The 14,468-nt window shown below is 35.0% G+C and overlaps 1 protein-coding gene across 2 annotated transcripts in view; it reads left to right on the top strand.

Annotated features, from left to right (window-relative positions):
* Positions 1–14,468, top strand: part of ASCC3 (activating signal cointegrator 1 complex subunit 3) — a 265,394-nt gene that overhangs the window by 44,921 nt on the left and 206,005 nt on the right. For both annotated transcript variants that reach the window (XM_005145089.3, XM_034060883.1), the window contains exon 8: positions 481–606. In XM_005145089.3, coding sequence (XP_005145146.2) covers positions 481–606 — 126 coding nt within the window. The remainder of the gene's footprint in view (positions 1–480; positions 607–14,468) is intronic.

Genomic DNA, 14,468 nt, shown 5'->3' with positions numbered 1-14,468 from the left:
CTGACTCTCGCAGAGTCTAGAATCTTATTTTTAACTAATGTATTAGGTTTTGCTTCTAGGGTCACTTAAATCATTAGAATACTATATTTCTGTTTTTAAACACTTTCATATATTCTGGTTCTGACTCTCGCAGAGTCTAGAATCTCATTCTTAACTAATGTATTAGGTTTTGTTTCTAGGGTCACTTAAATCATTAGACTACTATATTTCTGTTTTTGCAAACCATTGAATTAACTTTAACAAAAGGAATGCTTTATGAAATTCTCTTTTGTCTTTTGGGGACTATTTTCTGAGTAGTAAAATGATTATTTTCCATTTGGGGGGTTCAGTGCTATCTATAAAATGAATAAGTGATAATTGCTTTTATTTTGGATTCATTTTTTGAAGGAAAGTGAGAAGCTATTGTTCAAAGTGAATTATACATAATGACACTTTCTGTTTTCATACTTCCAATTAATTTTCCTGGAATGCTCTTTTTAGGTGTTCTTACCAGAGGCAGTTCAGAGAGAAAACAATAAAATGTATGAAGAGGTAAAGATCCCGCATAGTGAACCAATGCCTATTGGTATTGAAGAGAAAATTGTTTATATTAAAGACTTAGATGAGGTAAGTAAACCGTTTCAAAGATGCTAAATTATTTTTTATTTCCTATTACAAAAATTTAAATTAAAAAGATTACTAATTAATATTGTGATAGATGATGTATAAATGGAGCCAATTAGTTGCTTTGGTACTGATTTTGAGAATATTTATCAGGGGATGTAGTTCAGTGATATAATCCCATTCACGATGACTCAGATTCAAGCAATTCCTGTTCTAAACTGCTTGTTCATGAGTTGCAATTCTCAATTCCTTTGGCATTACCTGTTCAGCTATTTATGGGTTTGAGCTTTAACCTGAATCACTAAAAGATTACGACTATTCTGTTCTCTTTCTGGAAGACCACATGGATAAGTGAGCCCGGACTTTTTTATACTGACTTGTATGGGTTGGCTTGTGACTGCACAGCACTATTTTGCAGTCCATCAGACTAGTTTTAGAGTATGATGCAGTTGTTAGGAGTATTGATCTATGGCGTGACTATATGGGTTGCAAAACCTTCTGAATAGTGCTTCCTTAAGCGGAAAGTGCAAATCACTATTAGCTAAACTTTGCTGAAAAAAGTAGAGGGCAGGAAGGAAAACTGTGGGCAAAACTAACATTTTTACTGATTTAAATGGTGAAAAAGCTGGAGTAAGAGAACTAGATTTGTTGTTAGTATTTACAGTTTAGAACTTGCAGTGCACCATCATGTGTACCTGCTCACTCCTTATTGTATGGGTCAAATCTGTTGTTGAACGGAGGATTTTCTATTGATTTAAACAGGGACATAAAGAGCAAGCTGCACATATAGAATCAAGCTGCATGTATGTATGAAGAAAGTTTTATGTTTCTTAGTTCTTCAGCAGCATACAACATGGAAAAAAAAGTTTCCCACTTTTTTCTCTGTGGGGAAACAGGAAACGAAAATATAAATCTAATACCGGTTACCCAGAGCACTTTATTGGGGTTCTGAGTAAAGATTGTCTTACATGAAAGTTTAACTGTTTTAAAACAGAAGAAACAGAAACAGTTTAATTTTAGAATATGAGTCTATTCTTTTCTGCTTGGGTGACAGTACCTAATGTCATGTTTATGAAGTGACTGACAGTTTAAGTAGATAGAAAAGTTGAGCCACTGCAACTGTAAAATGTAACATTTTATATGATAATTTTCAGCATGACAGCTTTTTGCAATGAAGTGCCTTCCTACTAAGCTAAATACTACGTACTAATCTTTAAGCTTTTTGCAAGAAGTACCAATATTTCAACAGACAGTAACTCGTTTCAGCAAAAATATAGTTCAGACAGAAAAATAAATACCTAAAAGGTTTGCAGATTTTTACACATATTATTTTAAAAATGAATGCTGCAAAATTCATCAGTTATGCAAATCTCACAAATAAAGTATCTCCTTTTTAGACTGTGTATTGTCAAGAGGTGTACTTTTCAGTTTCACAGTGAAATTCTGAAATCTTCAGAACTTTACCATTCTTTCTATTCTACATGACTTTCCTGTTACATGAGATCAACCATGAAGGTCAACAGCATATACAGGCTTGAATGTTTGAATGCCTGTGTATTTAATTCAGATATCAGTTTGCAACAGAAGCTGATGATTTTAGGAATAGTTTGTCCAACTGCAGGACTTGTCAAAATCCGTGTTTCATTTGTGAGACTCATAGATCTTAATCTTGTTGAAGGGCACCTTTTTCTCAGTGAGGTAAAGAGGCTGAAATTGCCAGTTTTTGCGTTAGCATATATCTGGTTGAGACTCAAGTAACTTGGTTAGGGCAGAATTTCGTTTTGCCTTCTCAGTATGGCTGGTTTAGATTATTTTAGTTGGTGCTTAAAATTTTTGATAGTTAAGTCAATTTAGAGGACAAGAAGTTTTTCTGTCAGTGTATTTTACTCTTTTTGGTGAACTGGTGTAAGCAAAAGCAGAAAACTAGTATTTATTTTTAGCTGTTTTCCTTATAAGATAGTTCTCTTACATCTCTGAATATCTAAAATATAGCCAGATGGGCAAGAAGTGACTGTAAATATAGCAGTAGATAGTTCATGGTGGCATCTAAAGACATCATAAGGAAGTTGAAAGTTTTGATATGTTGACTTTTTTGCATAAAAGTAATGATACTGCATGTATCATTAGTGGTGGGATTTTGCTGTAAGACACTGAGTCAGTCTAAACATATAGATTAAGGTTTAATGCAACCCATAATAACAAGGAACCACAGGGAAAAAAAGCACAGAAAAAAAATTGTCTATTGTTGCTGTTACAAGGGTATTTATCACAGCTTTCCAAGTGCCTGCTGTTTTATGGAGAAATCCCAATATCTTTAAAATTATAAATATTCTTCCTTTGAGTTTGGTTAGTTTTCATCTCTTATCCATTTCACCAGTCTCATCTGTTACACATAGATGAACTTCTTGCCTTGCCGAGGGTCGGCTCTGACTGTTTCCCTGCCTCAAGTACTAACATTTATTAGTCTCAGCAATCAAAGAAACAAAATTTGTTTTTTTTCAAGGGTGCTTCTCCTTGTAAAATAATTTTTTTTTTTACATCCAGAAAATAGATCACTTATCTACTTTCCCAGAATAGTTTTGCTGACTTAGATTCAGGCTTAAGCTCTTAAGTTCTCATTTGCCAGAGAGCCACTGTGAGGAGAAGAAGGAGGTGGGGAAGGTGGGAGCCCCAGGAGTCCCAGTGCAGTGGGAGACAGGAGTCCTCCCTCAGATCTTAAAGTCGTAGGATATCAGATTGCTGGGCAGAGGCCAGCTGTTATAACTGATGGTTGGTAACCTCTTCAGAGCTGTTTTGCTACACAATAATGATTGAAGACTGTGATCCCCTTTGTTTTTAATATACTTTTTTTGGCAATAGGCTCTGTGCTGTAAGGTCTAGCTTTCTTTTGCTTGCTATGAGAAGCTGTGACAGAATTGTAAATGGGTTTGCAATACAGAAGATTTTGACCTTTCCATCTAAACGCTTGCCCTCATTGACATCTGTGGGGCATATAAGTCATTGCTTCAGATACAGAGTACACCGATTTTTATACTATTAGAAAATTTCCTAGGCTGCATTCTGGGTTCTTCTTCACTTGGTACCAAATGTGAAGAGGGAAGGTAGTCAGGAAAAGTACTGTGTAGCTGGCGTTCTAGTTTCCTGTGTTGTAAAGGGAAGTGTGCTTCTATTTAGGTTTTGTTTATGGAAAGTTTTTTAATGGCTGATATGGATTTCTTTTTAAGAGAAATAAATTTATATGCCAGCTATAATGTAAAGAAGCCTTTATCTTGATTTGGAAATTTCCAGTGGTACTTTCCTTCATTCAAGGTTAAAAATCTGAATTGCATCTATTTTCTCAAAGGACTGAAGCAAACCGCACTATGAAGTGTGACCAGTAAGAAAGAGTGTGAGAAGGATAGTAGCAAAACAAAATAAAATTAGTTTTTCACTGATGGTTTGTATTGGTTATGTTGACAAGAGTGGATCTGGGAATGAGATGAGAGATGAGAGAAATGTAATTCCTCTAAGTATGAATTCTAACAAACCACATTTTATACATATATAGACTCTTTTTCTTTTTTTTTAAATTTTTCTTTTGTAAAAATATAAGACGAAATGACAAAACTACTTTGCACCAATGCCAAAGGGAGCAGCAATGACTTAAAACTAGCACAGAGATTAACATGAGGTTGTTATTTATAGGGTTGGCAGTGTAGTCAGCATGCAACTTCTACCACACTTCAGAATGGAGTAACATATTTCAGCTAGATTTCACATTATATTATCTGAAATCTTACAGCTAGTATTTTCAAAGTATTTAGTTTAGTTAGTATTTCATTGCAAAGGGTCAGATTATCTTCTAAAGATTTTAACTTTGTGATTAGTTAAATTACTCCACAAGCAGACTTTGCTAAAGTGTTATGGAATCAGTACCTGGAAGAATACAGATGCTGAGATGAAACTCATTATATAAACTGACAAAGATCAATGTAGTGACCATTCCTACCTAATCCCGTTACACACTGCAGATACGTGATCAGGAGTAGCCAGCCTTTCACAGTTTAGCAGGCATAAAACCATACAATGGCATCTGTCTTAAACTGCTGTCATTTATGCTTTCCTACTATGTGTGTTCCTTTTTCTGCTTTGTTGCTCCTACCTTTCTAAACTTTAATCTCAATGGCTTCACCTCCTGCCACTGTCTGACTCCACCTGTGTGATCTCGTATTCTTTATTTCCTACTGCTGTTGAATTGCGAGCAGAAGCTAGTGGTCTGCATAGAGAGTGTTGTGCTGCTGCGCAGGAATGTCGCAGGTGTTCAATGGCAGAAGGGTGTACTGCGTTCTACAGAAGGAGTCACACTGTAAGGCAGCAAATACCACCTCCAGCTCAATTTGTAGATAATGATGATTCTTGCCATTTCTTATTATTTGGAGAGGTGTGCTTTCACCACAGTAGAAGCACATGTGGCTTATAAGCAGCTGGTTGGTCACACCAGTTTAATCTGAAGGATTATGGTACTAGTACTTGCCTGAGTGGCATGCTAGCTATATTGTTTCACTAACAAGAATTTAAAAAATGGAGTAAGCACAAGATTAGATTTGTGAGCTTTGTCTGCTTGACATACGGCTTGACCATTAGTGAAATATATATTTTTGTACTTACTATAAAGTTGTTTTTTGTGCCAGACTTTTTGCCAAATAAATGTACCTTTAAAGTCATAAACTCAGGTCAGGGAAAGTTCCTCTTCAAGACTGAAAACAGGTTTTATCTAACAAATTGCTGTTGGTGAAAAATTACTTAAGCTTTTTACTTAAAGTGGTTGTTCAGGGTAGGATTTATTTCTTTTGTTTCACATTATTTCCATTTTGTTTTACTAGCACTACTTTATGGTCTGAATAAGAAATGGCTTTCTTTCCTCTCTGCATTATGCAAAGGAATTACTACAAAATCAATATTCTCTTTTTTTCCTGTAATGTTTTTTTTATTTTTAGAATTGTAAAAAATAAGTCTACTGAATAGGAGTATGGATGCTTTTGCATAAATTACATTTTTCACACTCAGAATGTTGGACCATTTATTCCAGATCTTAGCATATATTTCAGTTGCATGTTTTCCAAACAGCAATAGACAGTTGGACCAAATTGAATAATCTAAAAAATATTTTAAATTTTATTTAAATCATATAATTTATCCAATGTGTAGTATGTTAGAAAATTGCTCTAAGGAAAGTTTACTACAAGTTCTGTAATCATTAGTCCCAGTTTAAGACAAAAAACACCCCATAACATTTAGTTTCAGTTACAAGCTTTTAATAGCTGGCAATGTATAACAGAAATTGCAGTTTGTCTTCATATTTCCTGAATGGAGGCCAAAGAAGGTAGAATATGTGCAATAACAGGTTAACAAGAATATTGGAGTTAAGATTCTACACTGATGTCAATCTTAAAGCCTGTGAGTTCTGGCTTATTTTTCTTCAGTATGTGAGCTAATGAGTATTTCATTATTACTTTAGAATTGCATCTGCAATACTTGCAATTTCTGCATCAAATTGAATATCTAACCCATATGACAAAGGGGTTGGAACCAGATGATCTTTAAGGTCCCTTCCACCTCAAACTATTCTATGATTCTATGATGAATACTTGGAGAGAGACAAGAATTGAGGTATGATCTTATGTCAGATTTTATGAAGAGCACAAAGCAGCTTTCACTGAGAAGCAGCCTATATGTAAGGTAACAATCTGTGTCAGCCCATTGTTGGGGAAGTAATCCCATAGTTCTCCTCTTGGGATAGGGAGGAATGAAGATAAAGAAAGCAAACACTTCATGCCACTCGTAAGTTTTGGAGCTATGCCTTGTATAGGTGTGAGTCTGTATTTACTTGAAGTATGTCCTCCCTTTGGCTTATTCATAGGATTTGGCTTTTATTTTTGGCATGATGTTGTGGATTGAATTTGAATTTGGCCTGACACTAGGCAAGTTTGGTTTGTTTAGAATCAGGCTGAATGAAGGTTTCCTTTGCAGTATGTGCTGTCTTAGCTCATCTACTCAGATTTTTCAGATGACTTTCTGCAAAGGTGAAAAATTACCTTTTTCTTTTTGGTCTAAAGGCTTCTTCTTGCTGTTCAGCTGTAACCTAATGTCTTTCCCTGTCTTATAGTGTCTTCAAATTGACTGCTTAAAATATGATCTGATTATCTGTTCTTTAAGTTACCTTTATCCTAGTGTTATACTCAGTTTAGTTGAAGACATTTTGTAGTCTTGTGCTTTTATTCTTTGAAGATTATCAAGGGGGTTGTGTTTATTCTTTAAACATCAGTTTCTAAACACTATTAGGATAGTAGCTGTAATGTATTATACAATATTTGTTTATTTTTTTGTATTGACTTATCTGTTTATATACTCATATAAGAGCCTTTTAGCGTCTTAGTAGCTTGGCGGTTGTGCTATGTGAACAAACCCCATTTAAGACACTGGAGATGTTGAGGGTGTCAAGAATGCTATGAAAAACTGATAAATGTGTTCTTTGTTGTGTCAGTCTGGGTTGTGTTTCTGCACACATTTTTATTTTCAAAGGCTTGGTACTGCACGAAAAAATCCCTGTGAATACAAAATCATATTTTCAAATGTCCTTTCATTAGTGAAGTTGTATTTGAAACTTAAACAGATCTTCTCGTTTATAGATACTCTTTTTATTCTAAGTACTAGTAATGTGCAACTATTGTATTGAAAAGAGTTCTGTAAAATCTGAGTTAGAATCATAGAATAGTTAGGATTGGAAAGGACCTTAAGATCATCTAGGTCCAATTCCCCTGTCGTGGGCAGGGACATCTCACACTAAACCATGCCACTCAAAAAGAAGAGTTATCTGTTCCTGAGCACTGGAACAGGTTGTCCAGGGAGGTTGTGGAGTCTCCTACGTTGGAGATATTCAAGGCCCGCCTGGACAAGTTCCTGTGTGATATACTCTAGGTTACCCTGCTCTTGCAGGGGGGTTGGACTAGATGATCTTTTGAGGATCCTTCCAACCCTCGGGATTCTGGGATTCTGTGATACTTGGGAAATTTAAGTTTGAAGACAAGAACAATTGATTGACAATATGGGTCGAAGTCTAATAGGGAGAATATCTGTACTGCTGAACACAGGACAGATGCAGAGAACTTAATTTCTTTTAATCTGTTCTTTAAACTATCAAGGCTATGTGTGATATACTAAGCAAAAATTGCTGAAAAATATTTAGTAGATACTGTCATGTGGGAGTTGCATATTCTTACAGTTATTTGGGATTTTGGTTGCTCTTTTTCATACAAATAGTAAATGTGAATAGGGAAATGCACTTTTTAATGTTAACATGAGATAAAATTGGCTGCATCTGATTTGAATAAAACGTTAAGCCTGTTTCATTTTCTACACAGCTGCCAAGTGTGTGTATATTGTGTAGTGCTGCCACTGAAATGGTTGAAAATCTGATGGGAATGCTTGCAAGGCAAACCAGCAAAGGGCACCAGCTGCTGAAAAGCACCTGCTGAGCCACTGTGGGAATAGACGCATATGCCTGTTGCTAGAAGTAATCTAAGTACCTGCTTTTACCTGTCAGGATTTTAATTTGTGTAAAGATTTAACCAATGAAACTCATTCTGAATACTTCAAGAAAATGAATTAAAAATCTGAGGTGCTTTTTTTGTGCAAAAGAGCACCAGTTCTAGCAATAGGACTCTGTGAACACTTCTAATTCTCATAACTAATTTATGGTTTTGTTTTAATAAAAACAAACCCAGGTATGGCAGCCAAAAGTCTCAGCTACACTGTCCATAGTGTCTCGCTAAAGGACACAGGCAGTATGGAAGAGATTACCCTGTTGAAGAGCATGTTTCCAGTTTTTGTTTGGCTTAGTTTGGAGATGGATCTCATGGAGACGTTTCGTGACAGTGTGTTTGTTTTTTCACTGCCATGTATTTGACTCATTGTTGGATGGTAATGCACGTACAAAAATATGTATTACAATCAGAGGTTAATGAAAATTTTCCCAAATACATTTAAAAACTGTTGTACTTTTTGTCTTTTGATACTTGAACTTTTACTATTCTCACACGTTGGTGACCTTACCACACAAGATCATAGTCCGTCACCTACCTTCTATTTTCCTATGGTAGATCAGGTAGAAATACTTCTTTGAATGCTGCTGATATAGTCAGGATTTTGGGAGAACAAAATAACTGTGTTCCTATGGAAAAAAAAAAGACATTGTGATTGTAGTCTTCCCTTGTAAACTTTATAAAAAAGTAATTTAACATCTATAATGTAAAGCAATACTGCCTTCTTGGTTAGCCGCATTGTGCAATTAACTGAAATAGAGAAGAAAATTGAGTTGTAGAAAGATTATGACAGCAATAGTTATTCCTCTGGAAATATTCTTCTGTTTGCCATTCTTTCATTTTTACTTGATGTGTTAAAATTGTTACTCATTTCATCTGTAATTACCCTTCAGAGCACTCTGTTAATTTTTCTGGGTTTTGTTAGGTATGATTAGAAAGAAATAGTTTATGTCATGTATTAAGGGCAAGCTGAAGTAAATAATTTGAAAATATTATATTGAAACGGCTTCTGTGTTAACAGTTTAAGTACTCATTTCTATGTGAACACTTGGAACCAATGCCTTTGTGTGCACAAAATAGTATCGAATTAACTAGAGTTTATTTAAAAAATAAAAATATTGAAAGCTATCTATATTTTCAAAGAATATAGTAGTATGAAGTGCTGTTACCTTGCTTTTGAAGACAAGTTTAAATTTGCTTTTGAAGGGAGACATTATTTAGGCTCCAAACTGTTATATTTAACTGACTGTAAATTGAGTGATATAAAGCACAGGCAGAGATCTCTAAAGTTTTAATGAAAGCAACTCAAAGTAGTTTAAGTCATATTTGTAATTAAGACTAGAGAGTGAGTAATGTGTTTCTCCTGCATCCTGTTTAGGGGATAGCCATTTCTCAATGGAATATCATAGTATGAGTGTGGGAGAATAATGCTGTAGTCTGCTTTACTTTGATAGCATACCTGAAGGCAAGCTTTCGTTCTTAGGAGTAATCAGTCTTCAATATAAAAAGAAATACAAGATAGTATTTTAAATTCTAAATAAAACTATACTGAAGGCCAAAATTGTTTTTTATTTTAAAGATATATAATCTCAAAGTGAAAATTTTCAAAGATGAGGGAAGTGTATGCTAATACTGATATGCTGTGACATTTTGGAGATTAACTCTCACTTAATATTTTAGACAAATTATAGTTTGTCTGATTTTAATGTTTGGTTTGTTTTAACACAAGTTTTGGTACTCTCCTTGAGACATGAAACTCTTACCTAGGATAAGAATGTCCTGGGTCTTTCAATAATAGAAATGGGACTGAGACTGTTGATTAAGGGATTCAGTTAGAAATCACCAAATAGTTTTTGATGCTTTTAAAAGGTTTTGGGATAGAGGAGCTGCATGACTAAAAGATTGTCTTTATATCTGGTAGGCCATTCATCTCAAACTTGCAGTTTCCATTAACCTCAAGTTCACACAGTAGCTGCTAATATAATGGAAGTTTTAAAATTTTCTAGGAGTAGTAGTTGGTTGAGTCTGCAGAACAACAGGGAGCAACAAGTAATGTAACTGTTTTAAAGCAGGAAAGAGGTGTGTGGTTTGTATCTTTGTCTAACAAAATAGTTTTTCTGAATTCTAATTGGAAGATTGGAATTATCCTATCACTTGATCCTTCTATTAGAATGTTGGAACTGAACACGTTAAATAAGAGTGAAGTTATTCTTTCTTTTCATATGAATAAATAATACATTCCTATTATTATGAGATAAAAATAGGAAATATTGCTATAATAATAATAACAATGATAATAGTAGAAACCATTTCTTTCTTCTTGCTGGAAATTAATCAGGAGAAGAAAAATAGGAACTTCTTATTTGCAGGAAACAAAATATGAAAGAAGATTTCACTTAGCCATTCACAGAGCTTGCTTGTTATTGAATATAATACAATGAAGGAAACTTCTGTGCAAACATTCCTCATTCTCTGCTTTTGTTTCCTGAATCTGAAAAGGTTCAGGAATTTTTCTGAGTCATCTGAGATTATGCAGGAGTTGATTTCCTCTGTTTCTGATTGTTATTCCATTTGTTTTTGACACCCGTAAACCTTTGTCCTTCTGGACCTCTAAGCAAGAGATTGTCTCCCTTCTGTGCATACTCCTTAGGTGGAGACTTTTTAGCTGCTTGTAAAAAAAAATCCATTTTTGAGGTAAATAAGAATGCCTCTCTAAAGTTTTGCATCAATAATTCGCCTACTTCAAGAAAAAATAGCTGGTTTGCACATGAGTCTCTACTATAGCAGCAAAACAAGTCTGGTCCAGTTCTAACCTGCAGCATGTATCCTTTCAAGGTACATACGAAAGCTCTGTTAAATCTCTAGTGCTGTTTGCAAGTAAGAACTATTTTCTTCATCAGCTTTTAAGTTTTTGTGATTCTGTAGTTTTCAGTGTCTTAATATTCTGTGAATCTAAATCCTGAGAACTGCTGAATGGAAATGCCCAGGTGCAGCCCTATGGAAAGTTTTGTCTCTTTATCCTGACCCATACCTCAAACATTCACTTAAGTCTGTGTGGTATGGGAGCATCTGACCTCGATTCCTTTTGTCTGGTGTCTGTCTCTTCCTCCTGGTCACTATTTTTCAGGTTTGAGCAAAAATTATATGCTATTTTCTGTCAGTACTCTCCATCCCTACTAGATTTATAAGTTATCTGTCTAGGCTTGTTGCAGTCACCACACCTTCTGGGAGATGAATGTATGCCCTTATCAATGCAACTTACTGCTTAGAATTTTTTTTTTTTATAAGCTGCAGTTGTTTCAAAAGTCTGCCAGTCCAGAAATGGTGATTCATACCAAAATTTAACTTACACAAAGTAGTCTTACATGTATTTTTGTATCATAACTTAATCTTGTTACTTGGGAAAAAAGGTAGCTAAAACCGTTTTAGATTGGTTGCATAAAAGGGCTTCAGTTTCTATGCTGCATGATAGTAGAGTAACTTTTTTCCTCACTAATGGACGAGATTTATGTCATTCCTTTCACTATGCCCTTGTTACCTTTCCTATTTATTTGTTGGCTTTCTCTGTCTTACAGGGTCTATATTCTTGAAAAAACAGAAAAATGTTTTCTATATTAACTCTTTGATGACAGTTTCTTTTGAGACAGTGTGCCTCTAACAATGATTCCTTTTTCTCTTTCCTCTTAAAGAGACATACTGTTTTCCTAGGGGAATAAATTAAGGGAGTAATGTGCCATCAACAGAGCTAGGAGTCTGTTTTACGTGTATACAACTGTAACAAATTATGAAAGTGTTCTCTGAATTGGGGGAAAAAATAAAAAAGGGGAAAGAAGAATCTGTGAAATAGTCTGTGGCAAATAAGCATCAGTTTTCTTATTGCTCCATATAAAAAAGTCAGGGAGGTGATGGTAATGGAAGCGTGAGTACATAGCGGCCCAGGAAGAACCTTGTTGTTAAGGGTAACAACATTTTAAATGTTTTAAACTTTGTAGAGATTTCTATATTTCACACTGTATAGCATTAAGTTATTTTTAAAGTGTAAGCGAAATAAACCCTCCCTATTATATGCTGTTGATATGGTTGAAATGTGAGCAAATTGAACTTATCCTTCTATCTTCATAAAATTTTAACTTCTAATATTATTAGGAAATGCCACGACTGTTGGCACTTTTTCTTTTGCAATTTTCTTATGAGCTGCATTATTTCAAAATATTTTTTTTTGTGTAATTCAAAAATGGTATTAGAAAGCTCTAAGAGGAGGCTGTGTTCTGATCTCATTTTATTGCTATAATCTGCAATATTTCTCTTGACATCAGATACTTTTGAATTTACAATAAATAGTGTCACTGTAATCACAGTCTCTCCTGTGTGTCTATTTAGATACCAAAATTTGTGTACATTTGTGCTTTAGAAATAGTTGCTTTTATGGAAAAATCTTTCTGAAACACTTTTTTATCCATTTCCTCAAATCAAGTCACCAGAGGGTATAATCATTCTGTCTATAATCTTTTGTCATATTATAACTAGGCTGAGGAACACAACAATTCTCCCTGTGAGGGAGGAGATTCCCCAAGCTATTTCAGTGTTTTAACTCAGAGCAGTGAAAGCCTTGGAGTTATGATGCTGTCCTGTCATTTCTATCAAACTGCTTTTGGGTCTTTAGATGCAGAGGTCTTTGGGTTTAATTTATACGCTGAATCAAAGAATATTTCTCAATGTTGTATTTTTAATACAACTGTAAGTGGATGAATAATTCAGAAGTCTATAACAAATGTACGACTGCTACAGTCATTTGTGTAGTGTAGCTCGTAAAGAGAATAGTTTAGATAATGTTGGTGGCAATTTTTGTTGAAATTACTTCAGGCATCTTTGCTCTTAGCTGTTATATTTAGAGTTAAATATTTTCCCTAAAACCTTCTGGTTTTGAGTTGATTTCTTTCCTTTCTTCAAGAGACTGGATAAAAGGACAGATTATTTAAAAAAAAAAAAAAAGAAAAAAAAAAGAAAAAAAATAGCTGTGTTTTATTCTTTGATTATTTTTTTCCAATTGACTTTTGTTTTGTTTTAAGGAGTGCCCATGTTATCATAGTTAGGAGGATTTCTCTACAACTAGGTTTTGCTACAGTTTGGTTTTTAGTAGACCATTTCAGTTATTTCTGTGTTATTTCATTATTTCCCCCTGTCCTCAGCAGTGGTGAGGCTGCACCTCGAATACTGTGTTCAGTTCTGTGCCTCTCACTACAAGAGGGATAATGAGGTGTCGGAGAAGGTTAAGAGAAGGGCAATGAAGCTGGTGAAAGATCTAGAGCAAAAGTCTCACAAGGAATGGCTGAGGAAACTGGGGTTGTTTAGCCTGGAGAAGAGAAGGCTCAGGGGGACCTTATCACTCTCTACAACTTCCTGAAAGGAGGATGAAGTGAGGAGGTGGCTGGTCTCCTCTTCTAAGTAACGTGTGGCAGGACAAGATGAAACAGCTTCAAGCTGCTCCAGGAAAGGATTAGGTTGGATATTAAGAAAAATGTCTTCACCAAAAGGGTGATGAAGCATTGAAACAGTCTTTTCAGGGAAGCGGTAGAATCACCATCTCTGAAAGTGTTCAAAAAATGTGTAGATGAAGCCTCTAGTGACATGGTTTAGTGGTGAACTGGTGAACTTGGCAGTCCTTAGGTAATGGTTGGACTCGATGATTTTAAAGGTCTTTTCCAACCTAATTGATTCTACAATTCTGTACTTAGTGTGCTATGATAGCTTTAAGCAGAAGTAATCTTTTCATGCATAATGAATTTTTTTTTCTCCCCCCACCTCAGGATACATTTTTATTGTTGTGAAACCTCTGTCAGAATCTAGGAAAATTTTCCCGTGTTTGAATTTAATAACACTAATGTAACTCAGGAGTATGAAATTTCCCTGGTTTCTGTTGGCTACTGCTCTTAAATACCTATTGCGTTAACCAGTGACTATGGTGATAATTTTAAGTATCAAGACTCCATAGTTTTCTAAAAGATTATATTTAATTCAAAATAAAAGCATATTCAGGGAAGTCTAATGGGCTGTGATTCTATTTTCCATAAAATGTCAGAGTACAGTTTTACCCTTATGGTTCGTTATCTGTCATTTCTAAGGAATTCTTCTGGTATTTTAATCTAATTAAGGGACTGGAGCATCTTTCATGTGAAGAAAGGCTGAGAGCACTGAAGAGGAGGCTTGGGGGACTTTTACAAGTGTATACGCTTACAAGCATATATATGATGTGGGAATGATTAACAATGAGGGAGCCAGGCTCTC

This window comes from Melopsittacus undulatus, chromosome 3 (genome assembly GCF_012275295.1).
Source record: "Melopsittacus undulatus isolate bMelUnd1 chromosome 3, bMelUnd1.mat.Z, whole genome shotgun sequence".
NCBI classification, from domain to species: Eukaryota; Metazoa; Chordata; class Aves; order Psittaciformes; family Psittaculidae; genus Melopsittacus; species Melopsittacus undulatus.
Note: the sequence above shows the minus strand (reverse complement) of the source record. Positions and strands in the feature narration are given on the sequence as shown.